The 21,821-nt window shown below is 41.6% G+C and overlaps 1 protein-coding gene across 2 annotated transcripts in view; it reads left to right on the top strand.

The window, feature by feature from the left end:
• Positions 1-21,821, top strand: part of plcb1l (phospholipase C beta 1-like) — a 131,497-nt gene that overhangs the window by 37,181 nt on the left and 72,495 nt on the right. For both annotated transcript variants that reach the window (XR_013971812.1, XM_080883519.1), the window contains exon 3: positions 2,519-2,587. Coding sequence is in view for 1 of the 2 variants with exons in the window: in XM_080883519.1 (XP_080739645.1) it covers positions 2,519-2,587 (69 nt within the window). In the remaining variant the exon portion in view is untranslated. The remainder of the gene's footprint in view (positions 1-2,518; positions 2,588-21,821) is intronic.

Consider the following 21,821-nt stretch of genomic DNA (forward strand, 5'->3'; position numbering starts at 1 on the left):
TTGCCTTTTGTCTCCCCAGATAATGCTGAGTGGACACACAGTTCACTCTGGTTAATTTTCCACCTCATGTCCTGGCTCTCTCTCAGAGAGATTGAGGGTGTGATAATCCAGACTGATAGAATAGAATTCAACTTTATTGTCATTGCACATGTCACAGGTACAAGGGAACGAAATGCAGGGATAAGGGATGTGGTGACTAAGGGAAGGCACCAAGGGCCTTCTGTGCTATTGCATCTTGTGTCTGCTCATTGCTAAATGCATTACAGGCTGATTAAGGGGCTAAAGCTTTGCAAATAAGCATGAAACAGAGCTTGTTGAAGGAGCGATGGTTGCATGGATGCACACAGGTTGATAGATGCATGCTGTATGTGGGTGTGTGTCCATACTGCAATCAGATGCCTTTGCTATGGTTGGCTTGCTAGCTGGACGGAGAGCTCATCAACAGGATTTTTTCAGAATCACCCGGTTTCAGTTTTAGTAAAAAAATTTAAAAGAAATTTACATTTTCTGCACCCCTGCCTTAAATCCGGTCCTGCTTTGCCTCTGGATTAAAGCAGTTTGATGTGAAATGTTGAAATATGATGAAACAAGGAGCTCTGACATGGGTTGAGACGCTGCTGGATTAATAATGAATCAGGTTCAGGTTTTGTTTGGATTAACACTGACAGTGATAGAATAACAGCTGTGGTGATATTCAGGGCTGATTCGTCAGGGTACTACTATTGTGTTTCTTTGCCTGCTGAATGCCATTCATGCAGCTTAGACATGCTTAGCTGTTGCATAACACAGGGGTCAGCAACCTTTAAGACCCAAAGAGCCATTTGGTTCCACGCAAAAGAAAACACTGGGAGCCGCAAATACTGTTTGACATCTAAAATGAAGATAACACTGTATATATTGTTTTTTTACCTTTGTGCTTTGTGTGAACAACTAAGCTGTGCTGCTTATGAAATCCATGAAGTGCTACAATCCATGTGTAATTAACACATTTTGAACTCTTAAAGAAATATAACAAAAGGAAAGACACCCAGCTGAACTAAAATGATCCATGTAGCAAACAAAAACCGTTGTGAGCTGCCACCCTTATATCGCCTTTGGGCTGTTGGAGCCTTGACCTGACTTTTAAAAAGTAATTGGAAAAAAAAGCACTATGCTGCTAAAAGATGAAAAATAGATATTTGCAAAATTCTGCCTAAATATGTATTTTACCTGGTTAATGCGTGCTGCGGGGCGTGGTCTGCAGCGCCGCTGCAGGGGAGGCGGACGCACCTGAGCGGCACCCGCAATCACGCCTCGCTGCCTTACGTCTCGGCTGTTGTGTTGTTGTTGGTGTGTGTCGGGCTGTGAGCTGAAAAGCTACAGCCGGCTGTATGCATACAGAAACCGTGTGTGAAAAGTGGTCAACATAGAGATGCTGAAAAGCGTGTTCATGCAAACATCGTCGGGTCTGCTGTGATATGTTTACAATGGGACTTCTGCTCCTGAACCTCTGCGCACAGCGTCTGCAAGTCGGGGCTGTACGAAGTCACTTTTATCTTTACGCAGGACTGTAAGCTTTCATCTGTGAGGCGTGAGCGGTGTTTGTCTTTAACATAGTTCACGGTGGAGAACAGCTGCTGACATAATGTGGATCCAAAGATCCATAATTGGCCTACCTGGGGTTGAAAGTCTCGATAAATGCACGGCGTTTCGGTGGGTACACCGGCTTCCGCGAGTGTGACGCTTATTTTGAGCGATGAAAAAATAATAGAATATAATTTTATTTTTATATTTCAATATCACAATAATCTTCCAATTTAGAACTACAAGTTAAAAAAGAACTAACATAAATAAAATACACTTAAGCTAAATACTTCTAATTTATTTTCCCAAACCACGCGGAGCCGCACTATAAGGACTAAAGAGCCACATGCGGCTCCGGAGCCGCAGGTTGCCGACCCTGGCATAACACCATGCAGCAGCAGAACGTTGTGTACGTGTGAAGTTTTTCATCTTATCTCCTTTTTTCCCCCTTTGACAGCAGATCTTTTAGTAATATGATGCATATGATGACATTTTCTGTTGTAAAAAATGAATAAATAAAAACTCTTTTTGGATTTCTGGATAATCCTGTGTCAGATTTTATGAGGAAACACTCCAAAAGCAATTTGGAGTGTTTATGTATGTTTGTAAAGAGCTAGTACTCATTTAGTCAGGTCATCAGTCAATATGGGAACATTTCACTTTTGTTTTAATTAGACACTTTTGTGGAGCAGAGTGTCATCAGGGCAGCATCTGTCTACACTGAATGACTCCCAGGTGACATCCCATATTGAGGTTAATGTGTGTCCTTAAGCACATGTGACTGTTTAGAGCTGGCAGGTTGTAAAATGGAAAGCGTCTCTGAAATGTGTGCCATCACCTTGAATCAAAGTAGCTTCCACGGGCATAAAATGTGTCCTAAACAGCCTTTAAAGCCTTTAAATTTGAAATTGGTTGACATTTATGATGATTTAGCTGTGCTTCTTCTTGGTTACAGGATACAGACCTTCTGGATATAGCATACATAAAAGATGCCAGAAACGGAAAGTGCGCGAAAACGCCAAAGGTAAGCCTCTAATTCGCACATTCACAGTGTCTTATACTGTCTGTGAAGGAAACTCCAGCAATACAATGACCAATGTGCTTTCTTGGCTGATGATATGCTTTGGAAGAGTTTATTTTGGCACTGAAATGAAAGCCATGTGTGGGCGGGAACCTGACTATGATTCACACTCTGTCTCCATCCATCTAACAGAAACTCTATTATGGATTGGGCTGAACTTTGTTCTGGTTCTTCTAATGATTGATATTTAACAATAGAGCAATCGTGCATGTGCAGATATGGCAGTACTTTAGTGCCAGAGGTGTAATTACTGTAATTATCTTGTTTAAACTTCCGATCTCACATTCAGGTGACTGTTAATTTATATATATGTGTCTGTGTGTAACTGATCGAATGCGTTCACAGTCTGAACACATTTAGTTTTTGACAGTGATTTGAAGATGAAGGTAAGGAAGTGAAGATCAGATGACACTGACAAGACTGACGAACGTGATTTGAATTCAGTAACATTGCATAGATGGTTTCCTAATTTGGTATCCAAATGGACTATTTCGCAACTAATGAGAAAGCCGTTGAATATAAGCAAAGAATTTGTAAATTCATTTTTTAAAAGTCTGGCACACAACTATCACAGAATTTGGCACATGGTTGTGCAGTTAAAAAAAGCCATATTAAGTTCTTGCACTTCATTTCCCACCTAACAAGTGATGATTAAAACAATGATGCGCCTTCTCTGCTGCTTTACAATACATCCCTGCGTTATAGCTCAGATTCAAATAGCTTTTGAATCCAGTCAGTCTTGTGATGAGACGCTTCATCAGCTTGATTCTGTGCAGCGGGAGAAGCGAGATGTGGGGTCATGCTTTGCTGCTCTGTGTGGGGAGTGAGTGATGATAGAACGAGTACAATAACACGGAGAGTATTCATGCATTTCTAAAAAGCTTACAGAGTGATGCTACCCAGCAAGGAGACATGACCACATGACAGGTAAGACGGTCGAAGCATTGGAAATCCATTACTGGGAGATGGAGTGGTGATGCACCCTGCGCAATGTAATGGGAGCACCAGTGAGACACAGTGTCTGAGGAGTTGATGAGATGGGGAGAGGATGGAAGGAGAGAAAGAGGGAGATGGGATAGTCATAAGAGGAAGGCAGGAGGGTTTTTAAAAAAATGCAGTCTGCAGAATGTGTAAAAAAAGAAAGAAAGATGAACAGAAGAGGGGCAGAGACGTGATGTGAGGTCAGTGGAAGATGTCAGTGGGAAACACCGATAACACCAGACAGCAGTTGCTTTAAGTGGACAGCGCTTGTCAGGGCTTGCTTCTTGAGCATTTCTCCTTCAACTCCTTCACATCTCTCTCTCACACTTCTTTCACCGTCTGTCAAAACGATGAAGGTTTCGTGAGGCTCACTGAACCGCTAACTTCATCTCGAAAGAAACACTCATAAACTGCATTTTTGTAATGTAAATATATGCAGACATCTGGAGACATTTACCACGAAGCTAAATGCGATACACGAAGCTCCCTCATTTATGCTGTGAGGTAACTGAGTGCTGTAGATACACGGAGAAAATCATTATGACCACTGATAGTGATGTGGCAGTCCTCTCTGTCTAAGGTTGTGCACGAGGAGGCAAAATAAGGAAGAAGTACAAGTGAAAGGAATTTCATATTACCGTCAACTTTTCAATTTTAACCTTGCAGGTCATGCCGCTTATAAAACTCCCACAACGCTCACTGTGTTGTTTTGATATTTTTATGCTCTGTGCTTAAGCTTGCGCTGCTTATTCTGGTCTCACTCAAGAGCTCCCTTAGAAGCATTCATTCATTAATCCAAACTGCAGCAAACAAACACACTCGCCAGGGCGAGATGAGATGCTGATGATGACACGTCAGTAAAAAGCTTCAGAAGTGCTTTCATTGTGCTGCTGGAGAGTTCTGCGTCTCAGATGAACATTGTCGGTCTCAAATGCAATCATTGTCAACAGACTGGCTTGAAATGGGCTACAGATGGAAAGGCTGTTTCTTTGCACGCCTCTTTTGAGCCCTTGTTTCTACTCCAGCTCGAGTTACCTCGTATTGTTTTTGAGCGGCGCTGGAATTTCTGTCTGATTGTCATTAAGATTTGGAGCACGTTGCTGTGTTCATTGGCTCGTCGCAGTGTGTGTGTGTGTGCGGGTGTCTGTGTGGGCAGCTTGTCTGACCTCTGATGAATTTATGCCACCCTGCCCATGGGCTTCAGCTACTCATGATGATTCATACATGGTTTTTTTTGTAAAAAGTAAATAAATAAATAAATTCGGACTGAGAAAAGTGCACAATCGTTTGTACAATGTGCACATTTACAACTACTGACACAAATCCTGCACAAGAAGTTAGTAGAATAACAAAGCCAGACAAGCACAGTGTCCTTTGTCATACCATTCTCAGACTGCTGATGCTAATTAGCACGTGTCCACCCCATCATCATTTAGGCTGATTAGATTGGGTGCTTGTCAGTGTGACAAGAGGCAACCTCTTTTTGATGGGTGGCTCCAGAAATAAATTACGTACCCTTGGGTCAAGTGAGCAATGCGCAGCACTAATGACCAACCATAGTGCACACAAATAGCAGGCATATTTGCCTTATGCAATGGGAATAAAGGATGTGTGTGTGAACCAAAGCATTTACTGTGCCACTGAATTATTCAGCTATGATGTTGTGTTCAATCTGTGAAAATGGCCGAATATTTGACTTAAAACCTAGTTTTCGGATTATTTAATGCAGTACTGTTTTGTCAAGGTGCAAGCTTGGCTGAGGCTGAACTGTGCACTACTCACAATTTTATTTCCACAAAAGCTAAAACCAAAAGCACAGGAAAACTGCACTGAGAAACTCTCCAGAGGGAACAACAATGATGGGTGAGTTTCAGGGCGCAATCAGAGCCTCAGGAGGTGATCCATTGAGAGAGAGAGAGAAAGAGGGAGGAGATGAGAGTTAGATCCAGCGGAAAACTGGTGGGTGAAATTGCACTTCCCAAAAGTGGGAAAATAAATGTTCAGGATCGGTTGTAAACAGATGGCTATTGGGTCCAGGACGGGCATACTGGTTTGCTTCAGGCAGGTAACAGGAGGAAGGGCAGGCAGGTGATGGAGCCGAGGCAGCTCCAAGGGAAGCTGTCCAAGAATGAACCAGCTTGACGAAACAGGTGAGTAGGTTATGATGGCAGCGGCTTTTCGGGCCGACTGGGAAACGTACTGGAAGAGGAGGCAAAAACAACATTGGCACACAAGATTACTCTACACAAAAAAGCTCATGAAGAGGCCTGATTACCACTCAGCTAAGCAGATGAAGATTGGAAGCCTGGGCTGCTTTTTAAGGCCAAGGAAGAACCGATAATATCTCCTCCCCAGTCTGCCCGACCCAACCTGGACCTGTGAGAGGAAGAAAACAGAAAGGCCCAAAACAGAAGTAAACCAGTGTCTATCAGGACAGTTTCAGTTAGGAAAACTTTAGTCTAATGAAGTTTCTGGCTTGACTCTGAATGCAAGGAGTTAATGTAAATTTCTGTGTATGTAGAAGGCAACAGATGTTCAGGAAACCGCAAAAGATTTGTGATTTCGGGGGGTTGGAATTTTTCACAGTTAATTACTATATTATCACAAACCAGCTTGAGTCCTTTTAATTTTAAACTGATAGCAGACAGATAGCAGGCTAACTGTCTCATTGACATTCTATCGCCATCTTGATGCACCAAAGTCACTTTAAGGTTAGCAAATGACGGTCCCCATCTTCAAAGTAATCATTTAAAAGGCAACAGGACTGAAAGTTCATTGCACAGGGTCGTAGTAATTCCGGTCATGCCAAGTGCTGTTTTCCCCAGTATCATAATAAAATACCACAGCCTGCTAATTTTGTATGTGAACAGTTATGTGATGGGAAATATTCCCCACGTTTCATACCCCAAATGTTTTCATATGAGGCACAAAATCTGACACAACAAAAGAAAGGAGAGAACTTTATTTACTTGTGGAGTATTTGCTTTATTTCATGCATTTGCGGCAGCAGAGGTCAGAGGAAACTCTAAACTTCAGAAAAAACAAACCATAAGGTGGACTCTGGATAGAAGTCAGCTCGGGCTCTTTCACATATTTGTTTATATTGTTTTGCACGTGTTAAGCCCTCGGTCATTATTACAGGTGCTTCTGCTCCAGACCATCTATTCATATTGTTTCTTTATTAAATCAGCAGTTTAGCTTGCTCCTGCACAGTGTGTTCCTTCTCCTGAGCACAGAGCAACCCAGCTAATCACATCCAAGCTTTTGTGTAGATTTTACCATACAGCTAACTTCAACATAACCATGTTCGCTTCTGCTTTCCATTCTGTCTCTTTGCACGCTGTAAGGGGCACATTGTGAGCCTTTCATTGTCCCCCTTGGTTTCTGGAAGTGTTCTTCTGTCTGGATTGAAGACGAAAATGTAATCAGCATCTCACCATGCTTCTTACAGTAGGTGTCTGACAGGCAAAATTACATGCTTTCTCTCCCTCCCTTTGACAACCAAACAAATATCCGTCTGTGAAATGCCCTGCCTGTAGAGTTCAGCCTGCAATATACATCCCGAAAATGGAAAACCTTAATGATTTAGTGTTCTCCGGACTACATTTGCAGATCTTTCCATTTTTTATGACAAATTAAGACATCCACTGTCGCACTGCAGGAGGCCAGAATTTGCAGACTGGATCTGGTTTGATAATTTAATATCCCTGTCTTAACCCAGCCTTAGTCTGACACGAGCTGCTTATTACTTTGCAGTGCGTTTCAAACTAGACACAGGGATCGCTTCCTTACCTATTTGTGATGCATGCATCGTACTGATACTGATACATTGCCTGACTGTGTATATAGCACATATTTATGACACATGGTCATCGGCACAGACAGAGGAGTTGTTGTCAGAATTTATTTATTTTTTTATTGTGGTATTTGTGAATTTCACACACATACAGGCATGTCTGCTTGGGCAGGCTTTTGCCAATGGAGCAATAACAATCAACAGAGAGGGAACAAATGGTCTGGAGCCTTGTCAGAGAAGATCGTTTACAAAGGTGGACCATCTGGACTGATGCTGTTATCTGCAGACAGCCACATGGAAAACTCTCTTAACTCAAAACAAAGCTGGGGAACAACTATTATCTTAGAGCAACAGGACGCAGTTAAAATACCAAATGATTGATGAGAGTAATTCGTGAAAGAGCGTTTGTGCTGTGTACCGACTCCAGCACTTTAGATGTATTATTTTCCTTCTTCTTATATGTATAGAAAATAAAACTGCAGTAGGATCAAGGCTAAAATGTTCATTTCTTCCTTCCTCCTGACTTTTACTTTGAGGTGAGAGGAAGTGGCCACCACTTCTGTTACAGTCTAGGCTTACAGCAGAGACGACTGCTGCTAAATAGAGAGCAGCTTGTGTGTCCCCAGCAGTGTAACAGGATCTGGGAGAGGCCAGCAGGCCATTATCGCCGATCCAACAAAGTCGGCTAAAGCTCTGCCTCCCACGGCAGTAAGTGCTAAACAGCTCCTGCGAGCACGCAGCAAGTTGCTACGGGGTTTAGATTTGTCTTCTGAAGCATACCTTATTCAACGCATATTCAAAGCAGCTGGGTTCTGATTATAACTTATAGACCAGTAGCAGAACCAAGGCCCTGGCAGTTATTTTTCACAGCTGTGAAGCTGTGCCTCAACAAGTTCTTGCTCTTTCTTTATTTTCATTTTTGGCTCGCCCCCCCAAAAAAGCTCCAGACTCGGAGCCAATTGCTGAAAACCAAAAAGCCTAGTTAAATTTGTAATAAATGATAAACCAAACAAATATTAGCTGGTTGTTTGAGAGCAACAGTACCCAAAAGGAATGTTTTTTGAATCTCCAGCATAGCAAAAAGTCCCGCAGAGGCAGTGTTTATTTCCATCATCAGTGCTGTGCTGTCTGCTGTATACTGATGAAGGACAGGGTCACGGTATGAGCTCCAGCTGCAACAATCACAAACATTCAGATTACTTCATATGCGGTCAAAGTCTTTTTCTGACCCCTGGACATTGGCACACTGTAAATCGCTGGAAAACGCAGGTATTGTATGCCATAGTGCATTATAATGACAATATAGGAGTCTATAATTATGACAAAATGAGTGACAGACACTCAAGATACATTGCTTACACGGAGGTTTTATCATATCTAACCTAATAATAGCTCTGACGTGTACCCAGATGCCTCTGCTGGTGGTGGCATATTGTACATTGTGATGCATTTATAGAAAGTCCAGTAGAGCCATGTTTCAGCTAACCACCGAGCCAGTGATTGATTTGTGTGTGTGTCTGTGTGTGGAAAGATGATCCCTGTGCTATGTAGAGGTGTTATTTACTGTATGTCTCGGTGATGTAATGATGTGCTCATGAACCTCTGTCGTAGGCTATGCAAACCCTTACCATCAATTCGCCCACACCCCAGGGAGATAAAACTGTAATTCAAACCCAGGCCTCATCTGCAGTACACAGTCACCTGCAGTCAGACAGAAATAACAGTTGAGCCTTGCTTACAGGCTGACGTGCAAGGGTGAGTGTTAACCTTTAAGATTTACTTAGATGGATGCTGGTAGCACATTTTTCACCCGCTGAAAGGCCCTAGATTAGTTCACATAGCCGTGTGTTGAAATAGCAGATTTGAGTCCATTATTGTTTCTGAAGTATATCAGTAATTACATCCTTACGGATCACAATTGCTCAAATAAGCGCTGATGTTTTTAGAGATTTGAAGCACAATGTAAAAGGAGACTGCTAATGATGACTCTCTATATGTGGTTTTTTTTTTCCACATTATTTTTCGTACATCTGATAAACAAAGTGAGAAACCGGTAGAATTGCATTAAACTATATATCTCTTTGTGCTTCCAGTGTTCTAGAAGATGAAGCTTACAAAAAGGCTCAGTGGACAATTGAACTTTAGACCCTAAGAACAAGTGATCTTGTGATTAATGAAGTCGCCTAATTTACAGTTTTTGATTTTTGATGTTACACTTACAGTTCATTCAACATATATGAAATTATTGACTCAGCCACAATTCATTATTACACGATTCTTATGAATTGAAGACTCTGTCTCCTCTTTAGCTTTAGCTAAGAACATTGAGCTTGGTGGTGTTTGTTTGGCTATTTTCTCCATAAAACAGCAGAGAGTCTCCTTAAAGAAGAAGAAGAAAGTGTGTACATTATTGTACTTTATTGAGCCCCGTGGGGAAATTGCTCTCTGCATTTAACCCATTCACTCAGTGAAGCAGTGGGCAGCCATTGGGCGCCCGGGGAGCAGTGTGTAGGGACGGTACCTTGCTCAGGGGTACCTCAGGGTAGCTGTTAAGGGAAATCGAACCCCCGACCTTCCGATCATGGGGCAACCACTCTACCTACTGAGCTATCCTGGATAGAAGATCAGTCTAGTTCATGTCCTATATCAGGATTGCAGTCCAGTGCTGTTAAATCATTGCAGCTTGGGAATCTGAATCAGCTGTGTATTTTGCTGACATGCCCCATTCCTCTTTCCACGAGTGACTCCAATCATTCACTCGTACTGCAAGTCGTTCGCGCTGAGCAGGCACATTTTTAACTGGCACTGCATTTTTTTCCCCATTTATAAAGCTTAAAACACTGATATCAAGAGTTCTGGAATATCTGTTGTAAAATGTGTTAGGGTATAGTAGAGCAATACAGAAATTAATAAAATTAATAATTGAGTGTTTTTTTAGCCTGTGTGGTAAATGTGAACGAACTGAATAAAGTATGGCTCGTCCATACTTCCCAGCGGACTCTGCTCAGAGACATTTTAGTTCACAGAGGCATGAAACTGTCTGTCAGTTGACAGGTCTGGAGGGAGAACTCCCACACACTCCTATTTTAGACCTGCTTCACACACACACACATGCCCGCACACACACACACACACACGCGCAGTCATACTCACAACACTTTATGTTCTTTGGGTGCTGAAATAAACATCACACCAACCAAGCATGCATCACCCCCCTGCTAGTTTTGACTCTCCGTCTCGGCTTTGTCAGCCTGACAGCCTCAAACATTTTTTCTTTAATTCAGTGTCTCCATTGCTCCTGACTATCTTTATCATCAGCGGGATTGACTACAGGGCAAATGGCAGTTTGCAGTTAAAGGTGATCAAAGTGGACTGGAACATTGACTCATTGATTTTTATAAAAGTAACCGCAGGACCATTTTTTTTCAATCCGCCAATGGCGAGGCGATTGATCAGCGTCACGCATCGAAGCAACCTTCCAGCCGAGCAGCAGCAGGGATTAAAAACAGGGGCAGTGAGGAGGGGAGAAAAGAAGCAAAGAAAATGTTAGCGTGATGGACCCTGATGGGTTTGGGTTTGATTCTACAGTCAATTACATAGGTAATTCCTGCACACTGATTAATTCCCCTGGTGTGAAGCAGACCGTCTCATTACCGCTCGCAGAGAAATCGAAGGTGATGCCTACCCTCTCTTTGGCCTCAGATGCTATCATGTGACTGTGCTTCTGGATTAGGATGAATGAGGGCAAAAAAAATTACCAGCTGAATGAATGAGTGAAATTGAGACTTCAATGAAGAACAGAGGAGCCTGTGTCACTGTGGAGGGAGAATTACCCCAGTGGGACCAGAGATTACTATCCTGGTGAAAAGACTAGAAGAAGCACAATGGTGCACCTGTGCAGGTATAATTTCTACCTTTAGCATAGTCGCAGCAGGAATGGCCTAAAGATTTTAAGAAGGGAAAAAGAATCATCTTTGTGTGTATTCATCTTTTTTTATTTGTAGTGAACAGAGCAAGTAATGTGAGATATCTGCTTTATGCATCGGCCAAATCACGTGAGAATAAGCTTTCACACCAGGCTTCACAAAACAGGCGCAACAACCATTAATAATTAATGAAATTCACAGTGTAGTAATTGTTTATCAGTTGTCCACATAATTAAATTTACACTTGTACATTCTCCCAGCACGGTGCTTTGCTTTAAAGGAGCGCAAACAATCAGTAATTGTTTTTTAAAACAGTAATTGTTTTAAAATTACAAGTGATTCAAACTTAAAAGCAGTGAATTTAAACTGTTATAACATGAATTAATGATTCGCTTGGAAGAAAACTGCCAGATTTTTTAGTATATATACACAATGTTTGCAGGGATAGGTGTTCAAAGAAAAAGTGACAAGTTTTATCACAGCTGAAGAGGCAGCAGCTGGCCAAAACTCAGAAAATCCTGCAAGTATAAAAAAAAAAATATCAATGCGGATATAAATTAATTGCTGGACTCTTGGCGTGCCGTGACCCTTTTCTTCAGTCACTGCTGCTTTGGTGTCAGACTGTTCCATTGGAGCTTGGCTCATGTCTCCAAGTCACTTGATGCCTGCAGTGAATTCAGATGTGACATTTTGTTAACCCAGCAAAAGGTTGTCCCAGTGGAACTGGAGCTGATCAAATAGGAACCAGTCGAGACAGGGGCTCTCAGTCTAGCGAAGGAGGGTTGCTGCCAGCTGAAAGTCAGCAGTTTTGTTGCTGAAGAAAAATCGGTGTTAACACAGACACGCATTCATCTTTCATCTTAGCACCTAGAGGCAGGGAAAAGGTCAGTGCACCCTTACAGTATAGATAGATAGATGTGCCTCACATCCTGATCCTGTTCCTCACATGTTTACTAATACTAAGCAATAATTAATGAATTAAAAAAATCCAGACTAATGGCTCATTAAAGCAAACAAAATCTACATGAAATGCAGCAAATAAGGTAAAAATCAAATAACAGACACCCACAAGGAGACAACTGTAACAGTGACCGATGATGTGTAGGCCCAAACCGTCTATCCACTGAGACCACATTGATGTCATTCTCAGAAGTATCAACCGTGTCAATAAATGCTAAGATTTGTCAATAAGGCATTACATGTAGTGACTTCAGCAGCTACAAACGCGTCGCTCGCACCGTACCATTTCATGTTGTCGTCATAAGCTGCGTGTTTATAGTTTTCATAAACTGGCTTTCCTGTAGTTTGTCCACAAGTATGCTGCCCTATACAGAGGTGTAAAGTATGGTCTGTATAGAGAAAAAATTGCAAAAACTTTGCATAGGAGGATGTTTGCTTCTGCATCATTCCTCATTGCCTATAAATATCTTCATCGTCCATCATTCGATCCGTAAGACCATACTACAGATAATACGATTATTATCCGACTATTTAAATGGAGGGGAACTTTGTCCTTTGTTCTACAAATGTTGGTGGATCTCTTCTAGGGATTGTATCTGATATCATTTCCACACCACAGAAGAAGAATGTGAAGGAGTTTCTGGAGAGCAGCGTTTACTATGGCTGAAGATCACAAGGTCATCTGCTACATAATATGGTCTGATAAACATTTACCAATCATGCCAGTTTTAAAGGTTATTTTCAACAAATCATCAACATGAAGATTAAAAAGAACTTAAACGCTGTCTCCATATCTTTATTTCAATCTCTTCTTTTGCAAGTGAGCAAGCCAGAACTCTCACAACTCTCAACTCTGTATTTTAGCACCTGTCATTGGCTCAACTTAACAGATAACTTCCTGTGATTTACATGATCACACAAGAACAAATGAATTTGCCCTTTTTTCTTTGAATAATACATACAGTAATTGTGCCATTTTTAGCTTTAAAGCCAAACTGGTTATGACTAGATTTTTTATTAATCCCTTTTAGGGAAATTACTCTCTGCATTTAACCCATTCACTCAGTGAAGCAGTGGGCAGCCACCAATCCAGCACCCGGGGAGCAGTATGTAGGGACAGTACCTTGCTCAGGGGTACCTCAGGGTAGCCGTTCGGTGGATTTGAACCCCCGACCTTCCGATGAGGCGAACGCTCTACCTGCTGAAATATCGCCTCCCCTTTATTGATGAACGCATTTAACGTATCCAACAGAACTCTTTCTAAAGCTTTTTACATTATAGTGGCTAAGGCTACAGGTGACCTATAATCATCAAGATCGTGTCGGCTTTATGCTTAATGGTCCGCACTAACAGAACATTGAGTCTGGCAACAAGCCATGGTTAGTGCATCCAGTAAAACCAGAGGCGACCTAGACTAATAATAGTGTGTTGGAAGAAAAATATGATCTAACACACAGGTCTTATGTCTTGCAGCTCAGGTAAAGCTTGATACTCCTTAAGTGATATAACAACCATTGAGTCATTACTCTCAACCTTATCGACTGAATGCAGATCACTCAGAAAACAATTGAGTAAGCTGCTACACTCAAAAAGGATTCTTATAACATTGTTCAGGTAAAAGATGGATGCAGCATAGCTTGATGTAGTGATATTGGTGTTGTTACTGCTTTAATTGGAGTGGCTGGATCTTAAAACCACTTATCCAATACTTTTAGCAAATTTGCAGTGTTGGGGAGCAACGGAGTACATGTACCGCCGTTACGTATTTAAAATACAAAATATGAGTAACTTTATTCCGTTACAGTTACCGTTTAAACAGGTGGTATTTAGAATACAGTTACTTTGTTGAAATACCCGTTATGTGTCTGTGAGCGTGAAAGCGGGAGAAAAAGGTGAGTGGAAAAGTACGAGCTGTCACCGAGCAGAAACGGGAGCTGGAAGCATGTAAATATAATAGTAACCACTGCAGCCTGACGAGCCCAGTTGTAAGTAAGCTATTAAGACTCGACTGTACACCGTGGTCGTGTTTTCCTCCGAAACAATAAGTTCCGTTGGAGCAGCCTTTCAGCGCCTCTCTCTGTCTCTCGTTAGCAAATTTGATCCAGACAACAAAGTAAAGCTAGTTTTCGGCTACGAGCCCGACATGAACCCGACGTATTAGACGGAGGTCCCTTTACGGTTTTACGCCTTTTTGGTTCGGAGCCGCGGACCTGTTTTATATACGCGCGGAATAGTTTTCTATACGAGATCGCTGCAAAAAGTGCAGCCTTACCTAATGTCCACCTACTGTTACTCATTTATATTAAGATTTAAAAATCTAGTTGGTGTTGGTATGGCGAATAACCTTCAGTAATAGTAATAAATCACACTGCAATAGTACATTCATGTAGTTGTAAAAAAGCATGATAATATATTAAGTAATCCAAAGTATTTGAAATACGTTACTCTCATTGAGTAATGGAATACGTTACAAAATACATTTTGGGGTGTGTATTCTGTAATCTGTAGTGGAATACATTTTAAAAGTAACCTTCCCAACACTGCAAATTTGCCAGCTTTCCCCGATAGCTTGGTGACGCCTAGATTTTAAGGCGTCGTGTCAAAATGCCAATCTGGTTTCACCCGGCACGTTGCTAGTTACTGTGGCATTAATTTGACTGAAGATCAGCAGTTTAGAATTCCATTGCTCTCCTTCGCAATATTAACATGGCTCTTTCATTAGATCTTTAAATATCTGTTCTTATGGATTAGTCGAGTTTCAGCATAAACTCTGATTTCTTTAGAAATACTTCAGTATGTGCAAAAACCAGTGCTTTAGACTATTGCAGCCATGAATCTCAACAGTAACTCATTTAGTCTGCCTCAGGCAGGTGACCTCCTATTACTCTACAATCAGTGGCTCTTGGCATTCCTATTGACTGGTCTCAATTTGGCTCCTCTTCCATGCTGTTCAATCAGTATGTCGCTTTCAGTATATTGAACAAGTTGGTATTTTCCAGTTATCAGGTCAAGATCCCAATCAGTGATTAGTGTGCCAATATTTACCTCCACTGGGGTGACTTACACTAACCTTGCACCTGCTTTGCTTAACTTATATCCAGCCGCTTCAGAAATGACAGTCTCAAAGGAATAGCTTGTTTGTTTTTGGTACACTGTTTTAATTTAGTGATATATTTATATACATACTACAGTATATTCACAATTAGTCAGTGTAATTGTCTCACTTTGCTTTATACTTGGCAAAACGACATAAGCCAGACAATGGAATTAACTTTCAGTGGTGATGTACCATACATACTACCCACTGTGCAGGTGAGCATGAAATTTGAAGTGTTATGAACAGCTCTGTGGGTGTGTTACCATGGAAACCATAAGGAGGAATGGCAAGCCTAACAGGTAGCAAGAAGAGGGAAGGTTTTCAGACACATGGTTTCCATTTGACAGGGGAACATAGAGACGATCACATTCATCTCTAATTAACTCTGTTCTCGTGTACAGACCTTCGCACCTCTTTTCTTTTGTCAGCGAGAACTGAAAACCTCATCTCTCAGTCAGACTTGTGAGTCTGATTGGCTGCTTAATTGGAGCAACTTTTACTGAGGTCTACTTGCTGTTCGAGACTTGTGATTTTAATATTCAGAGACAATGATTTTAAAAAAAAAATCTGTTTCATCAAGTATCATTTTCCTATGAAAACTGTTTTTGGCAGCATGTGTTCTTAATTAAACCCAGCAAAGGGACACTTAAAGCTCACTTTCTGTGATCCTTCAAATGTTTATGAATCTGCAGAAAGCTATTACATCACCTGGGAGTTTTGAAGTGCCACTGGCACAACTTCAGAACCATTTTCATGCTAATTATCGCCTTGCTGAAAACATCCAATCTAATCTACTTTGCAAAAGTTGATGACTTTGGAAGAAAGCGTCTCAAATGAGTCTTAACTTTAACTGAGAACTATACTGAAACTGCCTTACTTTGTTAATGATCGTGAGTGCCAATGAAGCGGCGCTAATGAAAGACTGCTCGTTGATCATTTCAAATCGCAGATATCTCATTTTGTAGCCAGACCATGCGAGTGGATGGTTAAACATTCAGACATGCCCTCGGGCAGAAATGAGTTTCTCACCTCTCCTCTCTAATTTGTCCAGATGTAACTGGAATGATTAATATCAGCTCAGTGTTTTCCCACTGTACTGTCATCATCCATGTATTCATAACAGATGCTTCATGTGGCGTACAGATCGTGACGAAGTGGGTGAGACGAGAGAGCGGCTCTTGGGAAATTTATTAATTGACATTTTGGTCACACTAGCTTTCTCCTGACAACATAAATCACATAGGTGAGGACAGAGGTAGACTCGGCACACACTGGGTGCACTTGAATGATCGTTTCTATACCTGTGCGTATAAATGTCAAGACTTAAAGAGACAGGTGACCTTTCTCACTCCCTTCAACGATTCCTGTGAAGCACATAAGCACAGCAAAGGCCTAATTGGTTTTTAATAGTACATTTAGGAGGGCTGGTAAAGAAAATGTCTGATTCTCAATGCTGTTGCTCCAGAGACACAGCTCTCTCTTGAACTATCCACTGCCTAAAAGAGCACAGCAAATGGAGGTATAAGACGCATTCACTTATCCCTCTCTTACACACGTACATTTTGTTTTTTCACGTTCGGTGATGCGTGATGAAGCTAAGTTTGGAAGAACTGGCATACTTGGTCTTTTTTCTTTCCTTTGGGAAGCTGGGCTTTTGTTATTTCTTTTTTCAGCCATTTGTTTGGTTGGACATGCTCCCCCACTTCCATTCTGCACACCACATGGTTTGGACGCCGACAGACTGCAGGTTCTGTTTCATAAGTGTAACACTTACTAGAGATGATAGCAACACTTTCTTGAGAAAACGTGAGTGCTTAACAAGTATTTTAGCTTAATAATCCTAAAAGCAAGTGAAAACTGCCAGTAGCATAAAACCGCTTCACTTAACACTCTTTTGTCATGTCAGCCTTAATCACCTTTTCAACTTTTGTTAACATCCAAAGCTAAGGCAGAACATATCACTAGCATCAGGAAAACCACATCAAATCCAGGAATGTCACTACCATATTATTCACAATAATGCACTCAAAATATGTAAATATTTCTGACAGGCTCCTATCTTTATATTCCTATTGTTGCATAGGAATCACTATTATGCAGCATAAATAGGCTATAATGACTTCCATCTACTCTACTGGTACAGATTTGCTCTGTCAGTGCATGCCACTGTGGTCCTGTGTACACAGCATGTTTAAGAATCTATATGCAGTCATCATAACTGATGACATGACGACAGGTCTCATATGCTCTTATTCAGGGTGGAAGATGATAAATGTCTGATTGAATTCGGCTGAAATGTCCTCGCTTGGAATGGTAGGCTGACAGTGTTGGAAACAGGAAAGGCAGCAGCGATATGTTTGGCCTGCCTGTTGTGAAAGCATCTGTTATAGAGCAGCAAACAGTTTATATGTGCCAAAAAGTTGATTCTGTTCATCTGGACGTAGCGTTTTCAGTAGGAGAAACATTTCGTCTCTCAAACAAGTGACTTCTTCAGTCTCTGGATGAGTGACGAAACGTGTCTTCCACTGAAAACGCTACTTCCAGATGAACAGAATGAGCTTTTTGGGATTTGAAGTGTTAAAGACTGTATTTAAGGCACGTTTTATATTCTGTTTGTATACCCTTAAAGCCCGATGTGGCTTTCAGTTACGTTTCTGGATTGTGTAAAAGGATCGGCAGACACCAGTTTTCATTCAGTTACCGCCCTTCTTGCTCATTTCCATCTTTTCCTGCACCAAAAGCTGTTACCTTTAAAACAAAACAAAAAAAGAAACAATTCAGAGGTTTCTCTGATAATCAGCTGTGTCTAGACTCTTGTCCTTGGCTGTCATTAAAGGCTGAGATTGGCTTAATATGCCTGGGGGCCATAGGTGTCTGTGTTGTCTGGTAGAGAACAACCGTGGACTGATAATCATCTTTTATCCAAGATCGGTCACAGAATCCAAACCAATCAGATATGGAGGCTAGTTCCGCACGGAGTTTTGATCTCTCGCATTATGTGTATCATTAGCACCGTGGGGTCTGGAAATGGGCTGTCCCCGCAGCCACTGTTGACTGAAAATGAGACCATGGGCTTAAATGGGAAAATGAATGTTGTCAAATATCCAAGGGCTTGTTTAAACATTCAGTAAATCTTTGTTGGCAGATCAGTGGAGCACACAGATGCCAGACCAAATGGGGCATAGGGGTGTAGGTGGTTGGTTGGTTTGGTGGCTGGCATGGCCTAGTCAGGCAGATGGTCTGGGGAAGTCGAGACAGCAGGATGTCTGTGTCACAGCGGAGCTAATGATGGCAAAAGGCTAAACGATGACTACAGACAGCGGATAAAGCATAATTATCACTGCACAGTGCTCACTAAGGGTCCTTAAATGTTTACTGAGGGATTTGTAGGCACAATTGGGGTCGTTTATGTACCAAATTATGCCATCTACTGTAGTTGTGGGAACTGCAGTGACTGCATGGCTAAACAGCTGCCAGTTTCTTTTTTTTCTTTATTTTTGCAAAGGCTTGAATGATCCCGCATGCACCGCCGTCTGAAGCAGATACCTTCTGAGCTGTTAGCTTTAATAAGAAGTGAAATAGCCCCACTGTGCTTTCACAGGAAAACAGTGAGTTTTGATGTGTGGATTCAATCAAGATCTGCCGTGAATTTGCCCTTAGAGATGCACAGTACCTTAAAAATCAGGAGGTAACAGTAATTTTGTAATGCCACATTTGCGTTCAAGACAGAATAAAGTAAGAGAAAAATCACTATTCTTCCTCAGTTCTGTAATTCAAAAGACTAGTTTATTGCAGGACACTTGTAATGCACTAGCTTTTTGTTTTGTATTATTACACAACACCTGCGTGTCATTCATATTAGCCAAACAAATCAAGTCATAGTCAGGTGCTGCCAGGTACATGTGAAGCATACTGCTTTGTGAGCAGAAAGACAAAAAAAGAAACAGCCTCTCCTCTTCAACTAATTCTGATGCTCCACAGCCCTCCTTCTATGTCCTGCAGGAATTTCCCCCAATAAACCCAATTGGTTCTGGTCAGGATTATTAAAGATGTCATTGAGTCTGGATTCTGCTTGAGTCCTTTGCGTGGCAAGGGCACGGCACATGAGAGCGGTTTATCAAGATGGAAGGAAAGGATGTGCAAGTGAAGGAGTCCAAGAAAGGAAAGAGCCAAAGGGAGAGGACATATGCTGCCTCCTTACAGCATCTGCAGTGGCAGAGCAACTACAGCCTGAAGGCTCCACCATGCCAACAGGGACTCCTGTGAATTATTTACTCCCGGGCCCCATTGTAGATGCTTGCCCCTGTAGGGCTTCTCTCCTCTGGGTTCCTGGCTTATGGAAGGTCCCTAGCAGGGTGCCAGATGAAGTACTGATGGTTGGAATTGTCTATTTTTTTCCCATCCACCCTCTTTGTAGGTAATTTTGGCAGACATTTTTAAAGAACATAAATACGGAGTCAGGGTTATGTCATTAATTCTATGCGAGATAAAACATAATCTCAACCAAGTAATCTAATTTCACAGGCGCAGGTATTCATTGCCACTTGTGCACTTAAATTTCCTCACACATAAAATCAACAACCCACGCGTGTAGAAGTCAACAGCCAAGCAGGCAAATCGCCATCGCATGAGAGTGCACTGTGGCAGCAAAATAACTGGTGCTTCTGTACCGTATTTGCTTATATATGGGACCATGAAGTTTGTCAAGTTAACTAACAACAGCTATCTATCTCATTTAGTTTAATCACAGGTTTACCTTAATATAATAAGAATTAGTGCTGTCAGCGTTAATCTCGTTAAAATGACGTTAACGCCATAACTGCATTAACGCGACAAATCTCCATTAATGAGTTAAAGCAGATCGGTCAATTCTATTTGTTCACATTTCCAAAATGCAAACAAATAGGTGTAAACCATGTTTGTGTAACTGCCAGATGTCACTCAGTGAAACACAGTACAAGTCTGGCTGTAAGGGCTCCACTATAGTAGTTTTTCCAGATAATAGTCCCTCAAAAAGAAAATGCAACAGACTGTCTTTCGCTTACAGCGCAACATGACAACTTCAAACCACTCATTTGCCTGATATGAAATGGTAAGACTGCCATACCCTGAGCTAGTGCCTAAACAAAAACTAACTCACTGTAATGCAGTAAACTTAACCTGTCAGTCGCAGAGGTTGTGGCATCACTGCTTTGAAAGTGACAAATCACATTAGGGCCCTTGTACTTTTTGGGCTCTGCCCTCCAGACTGCTTGAAATCAGATTGAATTGAAGGAGCAGAATTCAGCTTCGAGCGCAGAGTTGCCTGCTAGAGCAGGAATCTGCTGCAGCGCTCGCCAAGCAGACCCTCTTGTGTGCGGCCGCTTTGCCCGCTTGGCTTCTGAGTTGTTGTTCAGTTTATACCTGCGTCTGTGAAGCTGTATTATTTGCTCGTGCACTTCACATACAAAGTTCTTTTCGTTGTTCATTTATTGGAAATTACTTGGCCTGGTTGCTGAATTTTTGCTGACTGAATCGTCACATTTGATGGTCATCAAAGTTGCACTGCTTGTGATTCATGCCCATTTATTTTTTCCAGTCAAATATTTTCACCGGAGACACTATGTTATGCACAGTCACTAATAATACACATAACCGGATTGTTACTGCTTCACCTCTCAGCGGGGAAGTCACATTTCAGGGTCACTTAGAGAATGGAGCAGATTCAGTTTCTCGCTCAAGGAAGCATCGAAAATGTAAATGCCCGTTTCACCCGTCTCTTGGCTGCCTCTGCTTCGTGCCTATTTTTTCACCAATTATGTTTATTAGTCTTTGTGTGGGTGTATATACATCTGCGCCTTTTTGGATGCCAGCGCACACGCATGTGTCCTTCCACGTGTGGTTGGCTGTTAGCAGTCCGTCAGAGCTCCTCTGCGTTTTCAGAAGTCTGCCCTCGCTAAATTAGAGCTTGTGTATGACTAGAGGATAATTACCATAGTTATGTACCTGCCAGTTGCCGGTGCCTGCGAGCTGTTTTTTGTGCCACCCCTGACAGAGTGCCACTTGATGGACAGCTTGAACAAAATGGGGTTCATCTACCTCACAAATTCAAGAGTGTGAGTCAGAGGCAGTGGGTGGGAGTAATGACCAGAATACCTGGGACACAATGACACAGAGGAGGAACTTTTAAGTAGCGAGTTGCTACTAGAAACTTTGTCAAAGACTTTTACACAAGTTGAGTAAAATGTTACGTTTTACTCAAACGTAACATTTTATGATACATTTTATGTTTTTTCTTACAAACGTAACATTTTATGTTACGTTTTACTCAAACGTAACATTTTATGATACATTTTATGTTTTTTCTTACAAACGTAACATTTTATGTTATGTTTTACCCAAATGTAACATTTTAGCGCTAGTTTACTCCTGTTTTCT

Source organism: Rhamphochromis sp. 'chilingali' (assembly GCF_963969265.1).
Source record: "Rhamphochromis sp. 'chilingali' genome assembly, chromosome: 5".
NCBI lineage: Eukaryota > Metazoa > Chordata > Actinopteri > Cichliformes > Cichlidae > Rhamphochromis > Rhamphochromis sp. 'chilingali'.